This window comes from Balaenoptera physalus (genome assembly GCF_965194825.1).
Source record: "Balaenoptera physalus genome assembly, chromosome: 14".
In the NCBI taxonomy this organism is placed as follows: domain Eukaryota; kingdom Metazoa; phylum Chordata; class Mammalia; order Artiodactyla; family Balaenopteridae; genus Balaenoptera; species Balaenoptera physalus.
In genome coordinates, this window is record NC_138893.1 from 22,562,781 (window position 1) to 22,581,225 (window position 18,445).

The 18,445-nt window shown below is 48.2% G+C and overlaps 1 protein-coding gene across 2 annotated transcripts; it reads right to left on the reverse strand.

Moving 5' to 3' along the window:
• Positions 1 to 195: 195 nt before the first annotated feature.
• On the reverse strand, positions 196 to 11,070 carry CYP2E1 (cytochrome P450 family 2 subfamily E member 1). Of its 2 annotated transcripts, XM_082424271.1 has the most exons (9): positions 10,852 to 11,066; positions 9,759 to 9,918; positions 6,697 to 6,846; positions 6,238 to 6,398; positions 5,609 to 5,785; positions 4,410 to 4,551; positions 2,324 to 2,511; positions 1,679 to 1,820; positions 196 to 916 (listed from the first exon to the last, which is right to left on the reverse strand). In XM_082424271.1, the coding sequence occupies exons 1-9, from the start codon at positions 11,026 to 11,028 to the stop codon at positions 726 to 728; spliced, it is 1,488 nt and encodes a 495-aa protein (XP_082280397.1). In that variant the 5' UTR covers positions 11,029 to 11,066; the 3' UTR covers positions 196 to 725. The 2 variants fall into 2 exon arrangements, with proteins under 2 accessions (XP_082280397.1, XP_082280398.1); XM_082424272.1 differs by lacking the exon at positions 6,697 to 6,846 and having other exon boundaries at positions 10,852 to 11,070.
• Between the last annotated feature and the right edge of the window lie 7,375 nt (positions 11,071 to 18,445).

Here is an 18,445-nt window from a genome sequence, read left to right on the forward strand (position 1 = left end):
CCTGGTGTGTGCCCTCTCGGTGGGAACAGGGTTCTTGTCCCAAATTATTCTTCTGTTTCATAACATTGAGGTGTAGTTCACTGAGCTGATTAATGATTTCCTCGTTTCTTCCTCATTCTGCACTAGGGTCCCCATATCCTTATAAGTTCCCCTTCCAGGCACAAAGACTTAAGAGATAATAAGAGATCTCTGTGCTGACTTTTCAAACATATTTTAATCTTAAAATATAGCGCAGGATAATGCTATTAGTGAGCCCAAAGGAATAACTTCACATCCTAGGGAAAGATGTCAGGGGATACATTTAGGATATGGCTAACAAGTCCTCCGGAGGTATATTATTTTTATTTTTTCCAAACAGCAAAATAGTGTCTGTACTCCTTCCTGTGAATCCTTTACAAGAGATGCTGACTGGTGGCTGGGTAGGTCTACTTTTGCAGAAGAGCTTAGTGTAACCTACACTGGTATGTTCTCACTCATCATGGTTTCTAGGAACTCCAACACAAGCTAAGTCATAGTTTGCTTTAATTACTTTAATTAGTTTGACACAATCTTTTATGGACTTTGTTTCAAATTCTATCTGAAGAATGTGCTTGGCCTGGAAAGCAGCCTCTCTGGCCCAGTTGGTTCCCTGTGGAGCGCTGGCTAGCCTTGCTGAGGGGGCGCAGGGGAGCAGGAGCCCTCCAGGCCAGCATCAAGGGACCCGCAGTCTTCAGAGAACGTGTACCTCACACTTGTGAGCGGGGAATGACACAGAGTTTGTAATGGGGTGGGACCTTGGCAAACCCAATTGCGATGGGGCTGAGGTCGATATCCTTGGGGTCTACCAGCGACTTCAAGTTAAAGTGCTGCAGGATGGAGGCCAAAAACAGGAACAGTTCCATGCGAGCCAGGCCTTCTCCAACACACACCCGCTTTCCTGGAGGTGACAACAGCACTAAGACACCGCCCAGGGCGGGACAGCAGGGGCAGAGCTGGGTGGGCGGAGGCTGTGCGTCAACGGCCACCCTAAGCAGAATTGACCCCTGTCTGCCTGTTGAAAGGGAGCCCAGAGTGGATTTCAGTGTAAGAGTATCAGTGACAGGTGGGCTCAGGGACCAGCCTTCACACAGCCTCAACCACCAGGACTCAGCTGCGTAAACCTGTGTCAGGTTGGGAGAATGGGCTCTGCCCAGTGCTCAGCCTGATGTCCTACAGGAAAGAAGAGTGGCCCCAAGTGGAAGCCAAAGCTCTCGTGTTGGTGTTAAAGTTATCGAGTTGGTTACAGATCTTCCATCATACCCACACCAAGGGCAGACCCTGGAAAGGCAGCCAAGGGCTGGAAAGGTTAGATGGTCCTAGGATGAGTCCAGGTAACCAAACGTTAAAATTTACTTAGTAACCCTTGTTTAAAATTATGGAGAGTCAGGCAATATAGTTTTGAAAGATTTTCACTAAGTTCTATTAAATGAAGAGTTTTAGCACTGAATGAAGTGAAGTATCTAAGGAAAAAAGAACTCATCTCAACTCATTCCCAGGACTTCTGGTGAAAAGATGTCATTTAACCTCTCTGAACAGGGAAGAACACATTTGGGTCACGTTGGGGACAGAAATCAGGGGCACGATGCTGATCACACGTGGAACAGAGAGCAGGAATTAGGGACAATCCCCAGGGAAGGTGCTACACCTGACCTCTTCTTACCTGCAGAAAATGGCTTGAAATGGTCACTGTACTTGAACTTTCCATTTTCATTCAGAAAGTGCTCTGGCTTAAACTTCTCTGGTTCAGGGAATTCTTGGCTGTCATACAAGAGGGAGTCCAGTGTCGGAATTATGACTGTGCCCTGGAAGGAACAGAGGCTGCCTTGGTCAGTCAAGTTAACACAACACAGGCTTTCACCTGGGAGCCAGCAGTTGAATTTTACGTTAGACAAGATGGTATGTTCCCAACCGGGGAAGTTGTTCACCTGAGGGCAGACAGAGAGCAGGTGGGGGTCACGACCAAATGGCAATGAGAGCTCTCATCTTTTCAGGGAAGTAGCTCCTCCGAGCTACTCATCCAGGGCTGGATGTTACTGCTGTTGTCTGTTTCTGCTGCTGGAACACACCTCAACCCCAGGCACCGTCTGAGGAGCCCCTTTCCCAGATCGCCTCCATTTCTGTGGTCACCAGGTCCCCACAAGGCCTGCTGGGGGGGCCGCACTCTGCAGGGTAGGGATGCTGGCCCAGCCCCCAGTGTTCAGCCGCATCTGCCAAGAGGAGGTGTCCTTGGTCCCCGTCCTGTTCCCTAGCAGGCGGCTGATCTGCAGGGTGGTGCTCAGGGGTGCACTGCAGGCTCACATCTGACCTTGGGGATGACGTATCCTCTGAACACTGTGTCCCGGGTTGCTTTGTGGGACAGGTTGGAGGGAATGATGTCGATGAATCGCTGAATCTCATGCACCACGGCGTCCAGGTAGGGCATATCCAGCCTGTCCTTGACGGCAGGGATTCGGCTTGGCCCAATCACCCTGTCAATTTCTTCATGAAGTTTCTCTGCCAAGATATGCATGGAATAAATGCATGACTCCAGGCTGGCTCAACATTCATGCTCCCATCCATATACCCAGTAGATGCTTATGGAGCTTTGGATTATTGGATAATTCATCCGCACGCGTCAGTAAGAACTCGGCTCAGTGAGGTTAGGAACGGTCTACAGCATTTATGTAGTTATTTATTTATGGCCTCCATTACCTTAGCTGGTCATGGCTAGTCCCGTTCTGGTCTTCATGCCAGGAGTAGAGAATAAGAAAGGGTCTTGGGGATCTCTAGTTGGAGGGAAACTGTGTTAATGGTTACCCCAGGCTGGTGTGCTGCAGGCTTGTAGGGAGTACGGAGGCGAATGGAGAATGGAAACTGACATGCGTGGTGTGCTCCTGAGCAGCCTTTGGCAGTTGCTTGGCCTCTCTGGGTTTGAGGTTGCCTGTGGGCCTTGTAATCTGTTGAGTGAACTGCAAAGCTCCTGCAGTATGGTAACCGAGTATCAACTTTAAACACTCGTAACAAGATGGATGGTATGCTGATATTTACTAGATGGTAAATATAAGAAGTCATGCACAGGGAGCTCACATAGCAGTCCAGGGATAATGTGGAGTTTGGGGTGGGGGGGAAGGCAGGGAGGCAAGGAGGGGCCTGGGCTGGCTCTGCAAACTGCTTTCTTTCCAAGAGCTCTGAGCCAGTACTGAAAAATGTTAACACGTGTTAAATTTGGCAATGGATGTGTGGGTGTCAGTCATATTTACTTTCTGTCTTTTTCTCTATATTGGAAATTCCTCATAATCCATAATTAAAACAGTGTTGGAGTCTGTGGCTCCCCTAGTACAGAGTGGTCAGAAGCTCCCTCAGAACTGCCACAGACCCGTGGAGCCTTCGCCCCCTGGACTTTTCGGCTCCTTCGCCTCACCTTTCTGTCAGGTAGAAAAGCCAAGGCTTTGGAGTCGGACCAGGTCTGATCCTGGACAGGTCACATATACACATTCCTAGGGGAAATAACTTCATGCCCTTTCCGTCAGCCCTCAAGAATACAGTGTATTAAAGGGCTAATCCCCATACCCGGCGCACAGCAGGAGCCAAATGATCATCATTAGCAGCAACCAGCATGGCTCAGGTGGTGAGGAGCTCCTTGCCGTGGGGACCCCACCCCCACCCCAGCCCTGTGCCCAGCCCGGTGAAGGGCGGGGAGCTCCAGGCCCGAGCACTGCCGGGGAGGGCACCCTGGCCCCAGGCAATGGCTCCTTTACCTCCTCTTTCCTTGGAGGTTGGTGCTGATTGGCCTGTAGACATATGGTGTTGCTCACATCGCCTCCACTGGCCCATGTGGGTGATTCTAGTGCCTCATGCTCTGTGCATGCGGCCCCCAAAGCCACGCCTGATCCACCCTGGGTCCCACCCGGCCCAGTGCTGGGGAGGAGCCCTGGGAGGGAAGGCCGGGTCCAGGGCAGCAGGCAGTGCTTTTCCTGGGGTTCCTCCTCTGATCCCCACTCTTCCAATCGGGTGAGACATGCCAGGAGGCCTTGCCCCTGCCCCCTCCTCCCTCTCAGCTCTGCCTGGAAGGCTGGGTCTGACTCAGGGGCGAAGTGCACATTTTTTCTCCGTCATAAATAGATCATGGCCTGGAGTGGATGCAGACAGCATGGTGTTTCTCCACTGGGCTTTCTTCCTGCAATCTGGGGTTTGTCAGTGGGTGTGGGCGGGCTGAGTGCCGGGGCCTGTCATGTACAAGAACACTTCCCCTAAAGCATTCGTCCAGCGATCCCAGTGTCACTGCTGCAAGGGTTAACAAGCAGTGCCAGTCCCTGTTTTGCAGACGGGAAGCTGAAGCCTAAATACTCCAGGCTGACCGTGCAGGTGCGACGGGCACATGGTCCGGTGTCCTTGCCTGTTACTTGTCCTACCTTCGACCTCCGGGTGTTTCATGAGAATCAAGAGCCCGTATCTCAGGGTGGTGTTGGTGGTCTCTGTCCCCGCAAAGAGCAGGTCGGCCACGGTCACAGCAATGTTGTCCAAGGTGTACACAGGGTCTGTACTGTGTTTTTCCTGCGATGTGAGAGATAGGGCCTCAATACAGGGAGGTTTTCAGGTGGATGAGAAAGAGACCCTGTGTCCCTCAGCAGAAGAGCACCTGGCAGCCCTGCCAGCTCCACAGGGGGGCCATCCTGCACAGACACCATCGTCTCCATTGCAAGGCTAGGGAACAGAGGCTCCCAGAAAACCGATCATGGGCAGGACTGTGCCCTCAGCTGGCTGTGGGATCGGTGCTCCTTCTATGGCACCGAGGGCCCTCCTGGGGGGTGGGTCTCTCCCTGGCCCTGTGCCACGACCTCCAGCAGCTCAGGGCTGAGCTGTGGGGCTTCTGCAGGGCTGCCCTCGGCCTCATTCAGCCCCACAGCCGCTGCCTTAGGTCCCAGGAGGGAAGTCACAGGGAAGCTGGGCATAGCGTGGGAGGTGGGAGGGGTGGGAGGAGGCCCAACTGATGGAGGAGACTCTCAGACACCCAGGGCAGTCTTCCAGGAAACCAGGTGTGGAGCTCATGTGTGGTTCTAGAGCCACATGTGATGCCAAGGAAAGAAGAGAAGCTTGACTGATGTGGGTGGGCGACCCAGAGGGGTGCCAGAGAGGTGGTGCTGGGAAGGCCTGGGCCCCCTTGAGTTCGTGCACGATTTGGGGGTTATGTGCTGATGAGGAACACTGAGGGCCTCTCCCCAGGTGAGATGTGGTCATTAGTCAGTTGATCAGAAGTGGTTAAGAGGCTGGGCTGGAGGAAGCCAACGTGAGGGTCCCACTCACCCGGTCCCACAGCCCCCTGATGGCTTCCCCAAGAAAGGCCATCCTGTTGGCCGGCACAGTGGACAGTACAGTGGAGTGTAGGGTGGCCAGGCAGGCTGGCTGTGTGTCGACGTGTGGTGGTCACGCTCAAGCCAGTGTATCTGTGTAAAACTAAGAGCATCAGAATGTACACAGTGTGGGCAGTGTGGACACCGCAGTGCAGGTCATAATATAAATCTGAAAAATGCACCCTGCCCCCACAAACCCATCTCCTAATGGCCAAGCGCTCGGCTCCGCCTGGTCTGGAAGCTGCGAGCTGTGAGGGTACCTTCTCCATTTCCATCAGCATGGTGTCGGTGAAGTCTCGGGGGCAGCTGGGCTCCAGCGACTTCTGGTGGTCCTTCACTCCTTCTAGAGCATACTCTTTTATTTCAGACACATTTTTGATTAGTTTTCTATGGCTTCCAGGCAGGTAACGTATGTAGCCTGGGAAATTATTATAAAGCTAGAGAGAGAGTGAGGGAGGGAGAGAATTTTCTTACTATATATATATTTTTTTCTGGGTGCAATAGCATTTGGCGTACTAGGCTGACAACCTTCTCCAAACCTGAATTTATGGCTGTCACTATTGTATTATTTAGAATATTTTGGCTGAAAGTATCTTTCTGGGCACCACTCTACGAGGTCGTGTGAGCTCTGTGGTGGGAATGTGAGCACATAGGCAGAGGTACCGTGTGTCTGGTGAGGACTGATTTTAAAGAGTGAAGTGGTAAGTGTCCTGAGGTTAGCAAGGGGGAATGGCAGGCCCCATGGAAGCTTCCAGAAGGAGCGTTCAGGTTCTCTAGTCTTGTGTGCCTGTCTGTCCACACACACAGTGCCCCTTCTTATCCTTTTCCTGCTGCAAACCCTCGATTGGAGCCGGGTGCAGACCAGGCAGGAGGGAGGAGAGCGCTTCACCTGGATCCAGGGGCTACTGAGCAGGTAGAAGTTCTCGTTGAACAAACTCAGCATCCTCAGAGCCGTCTTGTCATTGTAGTCGGCGCGCTTGTGGAAGAGGATGTTGGAGATGACGTTGTAGGGCGCGAAGCCGATGACAAAGGTGGGGTCGAAGGGCTGGCCTGGAAAACAGGGGAGCCATCAGGGTGCTTCGCTCGTGGGTGCGGCAGGAGGGCCGTTTCCAGTGCTTGCGAAGAGACACCCTAAGACTGTGAGAATTCTCGGGAGGTGGTGACTGTGTGAACCACTCGGGTTTTCTTTACTTGTCAGTTATTCAGGACACACCAGCTCCACCCTCGATGACCACGCCCGCTCCCTGGGTTAGAGAGGAAACCGGCTTGTGAAGTGGTGTCTGTGGGCTAACATGGGGAGCTGCCTCGGTCGTCAGGGGCCATGGGGCCCAGGCCAGGCTGTACGCACCATGGGTCTTCCGGAGCGCCCCCAGCAGGAGCTGGGCCTCGCTCTGGATCCGCTGCTCATTGCCCTGTTTCCCCATCCCGAAGTCACGGAGGGTGGTCAGGGAGAACCGCCGGGTGTCCTGCCAGGTCGGTCCATTATTGAAAATAATCCCTAAGGAAGAGGGAACAGCAGGCTGTCACTGCAAACTCTCCTCTCAGGAGAAAGGGGCAGGAGTGACGGGTGCCCCGTGCACTGCTCTGCGTGGGAGGGGCTGAGGGGCCGCCCTGGCCAGCGCGGTGACAGATGCTTGGGTTTGGAGAGAAGCCGCTGGGGTCGGCTGGCTTCCTCCGTTGCCCCGTAAGCTCTGCAACCAGCAGCCTCCTTGCTTTCCCCGTTCTGCCTCGTGTCCTCCCCACAGGAGGGAAACCACACCTGACCACTGAGAAAAACCTCTGCCTCTTTCCTGTTTACTGACTAATTTCCTTGAAGCCATTCTGTTTCCAATGATTTTTTACCCTCACACTATAGACACCTTAGCTCGCACTCCGTGGCTTCACAGCAAGTCCTTACTAAAATCTGAGGTCACAGGGCCCCCAGACCACGGAGACCTCCAGATCCAGGAAGATCTTGATCTGGTTCCCTCCTGCATGTGGAGGCCTGAGGAAAGCCATGGCCCCGGACATTCCAGAAGGAAGTCTGGCCGGACCTGAGAGGTATAACGGAGGAGGGCTTCATTCTACCCCAAAAGGACACCTGGACGGCCTGCAGGGGAAGCACAAGGCAGGGGTGGGAGGAGAGGGATGTGACCCAAGGAGGCTGCCACGGAGGCAAGCCCGGGGATGGACAGCATGACCACTGATGGGTGTGTGGGCACCGAGGAGACCCATTTACAGGTGCCGTTCACCAGGTTAAAAGCACAGGTGACACTGAGTCCAGGGTCCTGTGTTCAGGGGTCCTGGTGCCGATTCCTGTGGGACATTGCGTAACGGGCCAAGTGGCTGCTGGGTACGTGGCACAGCAGCCCAAGAGGGAACCGAGGGGAGGGGTGCTCCAAGCTCGCGGGTGACTATGCCATGAGCCCGGCCAGGCCTCGGGCAGCTCCAGCCTTCCAAGTCACGGACCCAGGGCGGACAAGCAAGGGGTGGCAGGGACCAGGGAGTGTGTGCTGAGGAGGCCGGAGGACAGAGCAGAGGCTGTGCCCCTAGCCCTGACGACCAGAGAAGCCAGAGGGAAGGCAGGAGGAGAGATGCTGGGGGACCACCCTGAACGGCATGTGAGGAGGAGCAGAGGTGGTTGAGGACGGAGGGGCAGAGAAGCAGGTAATTTTAAAATGTTCTGGCAAGAACTGTGTAGAAAGAAAAGATGGAAGATACAGAAAATGTGAGAAGAGACAGAGAGAGAGAGAGATACAGAGATAGAAAGACAGAGACAGAGATGGAGAGCGAAAGAGACAGAGTCAGAAGGAGATAGACAGAGACAGAGACGGAGAGACACAGAGATGGAGAGAGGAAGAGAGAGAACCCAGAGGCACGCCATCGTTTGGGATCCAAACAGGCTGAAATGGAGGCAACAAATCTCCTCTCCCAGAGTTTTGTGAAGATTGACTGAAAGGATGGGTGCAGCCCCCTCGGCACCTTAATACGCAGCCGCTGCTCCACACTATGGTAATCACCAACGTTCACATCATTATTCCTGGGGACCAAATGCAGCCCTGGTCCAGAGCCTGGCTGAGGTCCAGGGTCAGCCCTGGGCCGTGTGGGACATATAAAAACAGCACTTTGGAGCGCTCAGGCAGGAGGCAGGCAAGCCCCTTGTGTCCCACCTGCAGGATGTGGGTGCTGGCCCCTGCCTGACTGCTCTCAGGGGCCCATGACTTGGACCAGGGCTGGCAGATAAAGGGTCCCCAGAGTCAGGATGGAGCTCCTTGACCCCAGAACTCCTGCTCTCCTGGGGCTCTCCTCCAGTAAGCCTCCTCTTGTGTTAATGACAAAGATTAGGGTGGTTAATTTTGCTTTGAGCCGCCCCCAAGAACAAACCCACCCACAATATCTAAGAGGGACAATCAAATGCCATTGGTTGTGGCAGGATATAACCTTGGAAATGTAGACTGGAAAAATAAGGCAAGAAGGTCGTATACAACTGTAAGCACATCAATTTGAAAATTCTACATAAAATGAATAAAAGTTTTCTAGAGGCTCATCACCAAAGTTGACTCAGGAAGAGCTAGAGGCTTCCAAGTTTTGCTGGGTTGGTGGGACACTGTTTCCTTCTCATCTGCTTTGGATCTCAAACGCCAGTGAGCAAATGATAAAGGACAAGCAGGTGAAGTTGGAGGACAGCAGGTGGGGCAGGGAGCTTTCAGAGCTGAGAGGTGGGGGAGGGGCGCCCCCGCCCAGGCTCCAGGACCTCCCCGGAGACGCGGAAGATGGACTCTGAAGTCAGGAGTCTGGAAAACACTCAGATAAAGACCAGTTAGACCCCACCCCACCCCCGCCCCGCCCAGGCCTCCTACGCCTGCAGGAGGGGAACTCGGGGCTCTGGAGACACCGGAGGGGGGAAGGGCAGAGGAAAGAGGTGAGGCTGGGGAGATGGGGTCACCGGGAAGTCTCAACACCCCCTTCCTGGTCTAAGAACAGCCCCAGGTGGGACATCGGGAGGCCCCCTTGATGGAGAAGCAGGGTGCCCATCGCAGGTGAGGGGCCCTCGGCGGATGGAGCCCCAGCACCCACGAGTAGTTGAAGCTGTGAGTGGGAAGAGCTCCCAGGGGAGACTGAGGGCCCAGGGAGGCGGGAAGGTCTGCGGGGGAGGCCCGGCCCGGCCGTCAGAAGCAGCTGCCTCTGTCCTATTTCTCTATGAACACATCTGTCCTGCTGGTCGGAGGGTGGGTGCTACTTGTCTTGTCCTCTCTGGGTCCATCAAGAGGCGCGGAGCGATGACTGAGTGAGTGAACGCACCAACCTTCACCCGAGCTGTCTGCGGATCGCTTCGCCTTTCTGCCTTTAGCATGTTGTTACTGTTATTTCAGTAGCTCCCCCCAACATCTTCCCCTGCCCCACACGCACCCCTCCCCAAGTAGGACGCACCTTTGTCCTGGTGCACCTGGAACGCGGGGGTTTCTCCTCTGCCAGAAAACTCATTCCTGTAGTCGAGCAGGACCTCCTTCACGGCCTTGTAGCCGTGCAGGACCACGAAGCGCCGTGAGCCCAGGTACAGGGTGAACACCGGGCCGAAACGCTCTGCCAGCTGCGGAGACCACCAGGCCGGGGAGTGAGCCACCGCGGACTCGGAGAGGATGTCTCGCTTTAAAGTGCCCCCCAAGGTCGCTGTTGTTACCAGGAGAACCCAGAGTGACCTGGGGAAGACCTCCCCAGAGGCTTCTTCTGCCGGGAGCGCATCCAGCGCACCTGCGTGTGCCTAGCTGCCCTCCCTCCGGGGAACAGGTAACTGGGAGGGCCGATTCCTCTTGCTCCCCCTGAGGCCCCTTTGCCCATATCCGCCCCACCACCACCCCGTCTGCTGTCCCCAGTCAAGGTCCCGGACCGCAGGACGCTGCTGGAGGCCCCGGAGCCATACCGTTCAGAGGCCCACGAGCACGTCTTCCTCTGCCGGAAACTCGTCAACGCCTTTCAGAGCGGCTCTGTGCCCTGTGGCGTTCTTTTACTAACTCATTTAATAGATTCATTAACGCATTTCGTTTTTAGATTTGTTAGCTCATTCACTGTTCACAACAATCGTAGTGAGAGGTGGGGGGGGAGGGGGGGTGGTCAAACACTTCACTTTTCCCCCTGTTCTTTGGCGTCTAAGGAGAGCTGCAGGTTCACACACAGCTAGTGTGTGTCTGGTCTCAATGCGTGTCCCTCCTTGCATCCCAGGGGCAAACAGCAGCAGCCCCGACCACACTGCCCTGGCCAAGCCACCCAACGACAGTATGACAGTCAACGCTTTGCTCAAGCAAGGTCCTTCGGGGCCAGCCATGGCCAAGGCCCACTGAGCTCCATGCCCAAGCTGTAACACTAGCTAAATATTTTGAATATCACTCTTGGGTGCTACTGGTAATTCAGCTAACTCATAACAAGCTGGTATTGAATTACAATTTGTCTGAGAGTGAATTGAATGCACACATATTACATCTAATTCCTGAATGCTCCTCCCTCAAATCAACAATATTTCTCTTACCCTGGTGAAGGATTTGGGAATATTCTTAATTTCCAACTGGAAAATGTTCCCAACGAAGGGCAGTGGGAAAGGGCCAGGGGGCAGTCGCCTGTTGCTGTAGATGTGTGTCCAGATGGAGATGAGCAGCAAGGTGGCCGTCCACACCAGCAGGGCGACCATGATGCCCAGGGCGGCCATGGTGCCTTCCGGGGATCTGCCGCCTCGTGCGGACACTCCTGGGGAGAGGCAAAGCTTTTATAATGCATCCTTGAGAAGGAGGGTGACCAGCCAACCAATGCCACCTTCCTTTTCCTCTGGCCCAAGATATTAGTTTATTATTAGCTGCTGTTGGCCATCATTTCAAAGCCTGATCCCTTCAGTGTTTGCCGCTTAGAACTCCATCCAGGCACCCACCTGGCCACGCCTGGGCTCTGCCAACACTGGCTACTGACACCTGCACCAATGTCAGTAAACTCGGCATCCAGGGGAGCTCCACCCACCCACACGTCAGAACATGGGGTGATGGCCTGTCCTCCCTTTGACACTGGTTGGACAAGAAGGAGTACGGTCCTGTTTACATGGGTTTGTTTGGGGTAGGATTTACGTAAGGCAACATCAATTATGTGCCAACAGCCTCCATGGCAGAGTGCCTGATCTCCTGGTGCAGGCCTCACCTCTGAGCAGGAGGTTTGTCTGAGCAGCCCCAGTGGCACTGAATCACCAGCAGCCAAATTCATAGGCCAGAGAAGGAAAATTCAGCATCTGACATTTATTCCACTTTGTCAAATCAACTGGCAAATTCAGTAGAAGAAAAAAAAAAGAAAGAAAAAGAAAAGAGTTGACCAATTTTGAAAAACTTAACTGCGTTTTTAATGTAGAAAATTAGGGGGTAATCACTGTTTAGAATCATTTCTTCAAATTAAAAAAAAATACGTTAGGATTTTTATTGTGTTTGTTTAAATCAATGAACTATTTTGGTAGACTTTATGTTTTAAAATGTCTTATCTTTGTGCACAAAAATCACCTTCTGTATATTTATTTATGTAAAACTGAGGCTACATTCCACATACTGAATTCTAACCCACTTTCCCTCCCAGTTTACTAGCAATGTGATTTTTCTGCGTCTAGACCTGCAGCCACGTTACTGGTGTTGGACTTGTTAACTTATTGTGCCACGTAGGGGCGTTGGCCTTGGCAGGAGTCTCGGGCCTGTTTTGTGCCCGTGAGCTGCTGGGCTGCAGGCCCTGCCATCTTGCATGGGCTCTGGTCTTTCCTCCCAGGGGCTGGTGTGGGGCGGCAGGGCGCATTCCCCAGGATGGAGACTGAGCCTCCTTGACCCCCCTCTGCCCTCTTCTTCCACCCTGCCAGGCCTGCCAGACAGACATCCGGGTCCACGCGGCATTTTTCTTCTCAGTTTGTCCCTTTTGCTGGTGCTGAGGGTTGGGCAGGGTCAGCCTTCCCTGGGGCTCCAATTCAAGCCCTGACTGGTGGGCGTGAGGACAGCAGACGTTTGAGGCAGAGAAGGCCCTTTGGCCCCCGTTGGCCGAGAATAACTACATCTGGCAGCTTATCTGAGCGTGTGCGTCCTGCAAAGGGGCCCAAGGGCAGGTGCAGGTGAACCTAGACCTCACAGGGGTGCAGCCTGGGTGGTCTGGGGCCAGGCCCTACTCTTCTAGGTCCTCTGTGGAAATGCCATTGGAGGGCCAAACAACAACAAATTCTAAATGCAGGTACAGATGTCTTTTGAAAGTAAGAACATTGTTGAGTACTTCTTTTCAGAAGCAAGGCCTTTTTACTTGTCTTGGATCTTATTCAGTTGCCTGCACCTTCTCGGACAATGTTGACTAATTGGGATGACAGAGGCGGCCTTGCCTTGTGCCTGGCGGGAGTGGGTACTTCTCCATCAAGTCTATTGTTGTTTGGTTGTAGCAAAGAGACAATCACATTGGGACAATTTTCTTCTTTCTCTATTTAACAAGGAGTATTTAGCAGGGATGAGTGCTGAGATAATGAAATATCTTTTTAATTGAGACAATCCTAGGACTTTTCTCCTTAAACCTGTTGGTATGATGCTGGATGAAAACATTGTTTCATATAAAAGCAGTCTTATAGTTCCGCTTCACAGCCAAGATTTTCATGGAACGATACTCTTTTTACATGCTCATGGGTTCAACTTCTTAATAGTGTTTTTAGTAGTTGTGCATCTATAGCCATAGACAAAATTGGGCTTCAGTTTCTTATGTTTTATTATATCTGCTATAAGAATTGTGCTAACTCTAGAAACAATTAAAATTCCATCTTTTTCTATTGTCTGGGATACTTTAAATTGTTAGGGAATTATCTGGACTTTGAAATTTTGATAGAATTTACTAGTAAAACAATATGGAAAGGCCTTATTGAAGTTAAACAACTGTTTATTGTTTTACAATAAGTAAGATTACAAATATCATCTCAATTAGGAAAGTAAGACATGCTCCTTGTAACAAATCAAACAATGCAGAACTGGATAAAGCAAGATGTGAGAGTACAGACTCTCCCTACAGCGGTAGTTCCCCTATTTTCAGTCCCATTAAGAAAGAAAAACTAAAAAAAAAAAAACAACAAAAAAAAAAAAAAGAAAGAAAAACTGCTGCCAACTCTTTCTTATTATTATTTCTCATTTTTCTTTTATACCTACTGAAAGATATCTTTTGCACTTACTTTGATTCTGTGTATCAGACTTGTGCCTACATTTAAAAGGCAAATGTAAACAAGTATCTTGGTTAAAGTGTACTTAAAATAACTTCCTGTGCCCTGGCATGGCCTGGGGGGAGCCACACCTTCAACACTGGCAGAATCAGTGGCAGCAACTTGAAATAAAGTCCTGGAAGAATAGCAGATATCTTTTAAAAAGCTGCCCTGCAATGCTTTTAATGGCATAGAAGGAATATTGTGTAGGGAAACCATGGACTTTGACAACTCAGAGGAAACATGTTTTAGAGAAGTTGCATCCAAATGGTTTATTCCGGGTACAAGTCCCTGTTGGGTATAGAATTTGCAAGTATTTTCTCCCATCCTGTGGGTTGTCTTTTTACTTCCTTGCTGATGTCCTCTGAGCACAAAAGGTTTAAATCTTGATGAAGTCAAATTGATCTATTTTTTCTTTTGTCACTTGTGCTTTGGTTTGTATCTAAGAAATCATTGCCTAATCTAAGTTCACGAAGATTTATTCTGAGGTTTTCTTCTAAGTGTACCACCCATTTTGAGCTGTTTCGTATATGGTATGAGATAGGGTCCAACTTAGTCCTTTTCCATACGGGCAGCCTTTGTCCCAACACCATTTGTTGAAAAGAGCAAACTTAAGGAATGGGGAAATCCCCAAGAGTGCCAACTGTCTTGGTACTTTTGTCGAAAATCAATTGACCACAGATGTGAGAGTTTATTTCCAGACTCTCAATTCTATTCCATTATTCTGTATGTCTATCCTTATGCTAGTTCCACAGTGTCTTGATAACTGTAGCTTTGTATTAAGCTTTTAAGTTAGGAAGTGAGTCCTTTAAGTTAGTTCTTCTTTTTAAAGATTTTTTTTAAAGGTATTCTGAATTTCTTGCATTTCCATATGAATTTTAGGATTAGCTTGTCAATTTCTACAGAACAGATAAGTGGGATTTTGATAGGGATTGAAATAAATCTGTATATCACTTTGGGAGAAGAGCTGTCTGTATTAGTTTGCTGGGGCTGCCATAACAAAGTACCGTAGACTGGGTGGCATAAGCAATAGAAATTTATTCTCACGGTTCTGGAAGATATGTCCAAGATCAGGTGTCAGCAGGTTTGCTTTCTTCTAAGGGCTCTCTCCTTGGCCTGCAGGCAGCCGCCCTCTTGCTACCTCTTCACATGGCCTCTCCTCTGTGCGCAGCAACCTCCCCCCCCCGCCCCCTGTCTCTGTGTGTCCTAATCTCCTCTTCTTATAAGGACACAGGCCAGATTGCATTAGGACCCACCCTAATGCCTAATTTCAACTTACTCACCCCTTTAGAAACCCTGTCTCCAAATACAGTCACATTCTGAGGTGCTGGGGGTTAGCAGTTCAACATATGGATTTGGCGGAGGGGAGGGACACACAATTCAGCCCATAACACCACATTAACAACGGTACAATATTAAGTCTTCTGATCCACAGAGGGGGAAAGTCTTTCCATTTATTTAGATTTAATTTACTTCAGTGAGGTTTTATAGTTTTCAGTGTTCAAGTTTTATACTTCTTTTGTTAATTTCTTCCTACTTTGTTTTTTGATGCTATTGTAAATGGAGCTTTTCCTTAATTTCACTTTTGTATAGTTCATTGGTAGTGTCTAGAAATACAACTGAATTTTGTATATTGACTTTGCATTCTGCAACCTTGCTGAACTCATACAGTTCTAATAGTTTTTATACATTCCTTAGGATTTTCTATATACAGGATCATATTATCTACGAATAGACACAGTTTTACTTCTTTGTTTCCAATTTGAACATCTTTCATTTCTTTTTCTTGTCTGATTGCTCTGGCACCTCCAGGACTATGTTGAATAGAAGTGGTGAGAGTGGGCATTCTTGTCTTGTTCCTGGTCTTAGGGAGAAAGCTATCTTTCACCATTGACTATAATGTTACCTGTGAGTTTTTAGTAGATGCCTTTTATCCGCTTCAGGAAGTTCCCACATATTCTTAGCATTGTAGTGTTTTTATGATGAAAAGGTGTTGAATTTTGTCAAAAGCTATTTCTGCATCCATTGAGATGATCACGCAGCTTTTGCCTTTCACTGTGTAAGTATTGTGCATTACATTGATTTTTATATGTTAAATCAACCTAGCATTGCTGAGATAAATCCTACTTGGTCATGCCGTATAATTTTTTTCTATGTGTTGCTGGATTTGGTTAGCTAGTATTTTGCTGAGAATTTTTGAGTGTGTAGTCATAAGAGATATTGTATTTTTTTCTTATGATATCTGTATCTGGTTCTGGTAACTGGGTAATACAGCTCTCTTAAAATGAGCTGGGAAGTGTGTGTGAACAATTGGTATTAATTTTCCTTTAAACATTTAGTAGAATTCACCATGAAGTCATGTGAGCCTAGAATCTTCCTTGCTGGAAGTTTTTTGATTACTTATTCAATCTCTTAACATTATAGGTACATTCAGATTTTCTATTTCTTCTTAAGTCTGTTTTGGCAGTTGGTCTAGAAATTTGTTGGTTTTCTAGGAATTTGTCCATTTCTTCTAGGTTATCTATTTTGTTGGCACACAGGTGCTTATAGTATCCCGTAGAATCATTTTTTTATTTCTGTAAGGTCATTCGTGATGCTCTCACTTTCATTCCTGATTTTAAGGATTTGAATCATCCCTCTTTTTTCATGATCATTCTAGCCATATATGTTAAAATAATATTTTCAAAGTATCAATTTTGATTTAAATTTTTCCTCTATTGTTTTTGTATTCCTATTTAATTGATTTCTACTCTAGAATTTATTACATCTTCCCTTCTGCTTGCTTTGGGTTTAACTTGCTCTTCTGCTTCTACTTAGTTAAGATGGAAAGTTAAGTTATTGATTTGAGATCTTTCTTCTTATTTAATGTAGGTGTTTACAGGTATAAATGGTATATGCATTACAGGTATAAGTTTTCCCCTAAGCAGTGCTTTAGCTGCATCTCCTATGTTTTCATATGTTGTGTTTTCAGTCTCATTCACCAAAAAATATTTTCTAATTTGCTTAGTGCTTTCTTCTTTCACCCACTTGTTATTTAGAAGTATACTGTCTACTTCTCACATATTTTTTACTTTTCAAAATTTCCTTGTTATTGATATTTAATTTTATTCTCTTGTGGTCAGTGAATATACCTTGTGTGAATTCAATGTCTTTACATTTACTGAGACCCTAAGTTACAGCCTAATCCACAGTCTATCCTGGAGAATGTTCCATGTGTCCTTGAGAAGAATGTATATGTCACTGCTGATGGGTGAAGTGTGTTATATATCAGCGGTCCCCAACCTTTTCGGCACCAGGGAACAGTTTTGTGGAAGACAATTTTTCCGCAGACCGGGGAGGGGGGATGGTTTCAGGATGGTTCAAGCGCATTACATTTATTGTGCACTTTATTTCTATGATTATTACATTGTAATATATAATGAAATGATTATACAACTCACCGTAATGCAGAATCAGTGGGAGCCCTGAGCTTGTTTTCACTTGCCGCTCACTGATAGGGTTTTGATATGGGTCTGCAAGCAGTTGATTTATTATGGTCTCTGTGCAGTCAAACCTCTCTGCTAATGATTATCTGTATTTGCAGCTGCTCCCCAGCAGCTCACCGGCTCAACTCTACCTCAGATCATCAGGCATTAGAGTCTCACAAGGAGCGTGCAACCTAGATCCCTTGCATGTGCAGTTCACAGCAGGGTTGGCGCTCCTATGAGATTCTAATGCCACCACTGATCTGACAGGAGGCGGAGCTCGGGCGGTAATGGGAGTGATGGGGAGCAGCTGTAAATACAGCTACTTGCCCACCAATCACCTCCTGCTGTGCAGCCCCGTTCCTAACAGGCCACGGACCGGTAGTGGTCCATGGCCCGGAGGTTGGGAACCTTTGCTCTAGATGACTATTAAATCTAGTTGGGTTTTATTGTTGGTCAAGTCTTTTATTTCCTTGCTGATATTTTGCCTAGTTGTTCTCTATATACATTAATGAAAGGGGAGGATTGATGTCTCTAGCTAGTATTGATGAATTGTCTATTTCTCCTTTCAATTCTCTGAGTTTTTGATTAATCTAAATTTTGGGGCTCTGTTGTTAGGTACCTATATATTCACAATTGCTGTATCTTCCTGATGGATTGATTCTTTTATCATAACAAAATATCCTTGTTGTCTCCAGCAATAATTTTTGTCATAGAATCTATTTTGTCGGATGTTACTATAGAACTTCAGCTCTTTTTGGTTACTGTTTTCATAACACCTTTTTCTATCCTTTACTTTCAACCTTTTGCTGTCTTTGAATCTAAAATGTGTGTCTTATAGATCGTGTGGAAAATATCATTAAAAAACATCCATTCTGCCAATCTCTGCCCTTGATTTGAGTGTATAGTCTGTTTATATTTAATAAAGTTACTGATAAGGTAAGATTTACATCTACCATTTTTCTATTCATTTTATGTGTGTCTGATGTCTTCTTTGGTCCTCTAACCTCTATTTATGTATGTGTGTGTGTGTGTGTGTGTGTGTGTGTGTGTGTGTGTGTGTGTATGAAATAGCTATTTTCAAGTATGCTATTTTAATTCCATTCTTTGTCTAAGCTATATATTCATATACATTACATTACTTTATAATATAATTAATGTATTATAATAGAGACTATAAATTATATATATTATTATATTATAATTATGAGTTATTTTCTTATTGGTTGCCCTGGAGACTACAATGACCATCTTAACTTAAAATGATCTAATTTTATTAATACCAACTTAATTTCAATATTATTCAAAATTTGCCCCAATTTGACCTTGTTCTCTCTCCAGCTTTTGTGTAATTTTTGTCATACAAGTGACATCTTTATACATAGTAAGTCTATTGACACTTTTATAATTATTGATTTATGTGT

Bases quoted from the DNA above. Each gene is read 5' to 3' on its own strand.
- CYP2E1 (XM_082424271.1), bottom strand. From the start codon at position 11,028: ATGGCCGCCCTGGGCATCATGGTCGCCCTGCTGGTGTGGACGGCCACC. The intron at 9,919-10,851 runs GTAAGAGAAATA...TGGTCTCCGCAG, and splicing joins TTCCCAAATCCTTCACCAGG to CTGGCAGAGCGTTTCGGCCC. The intron at 917-1,678 runs GTAAGAAGAGGT...TGTCACCTCCAG, and splicing joins TTTCAAGCCATTTTCTGCAG to GAAAGCGGGTGTGTGTTGGA.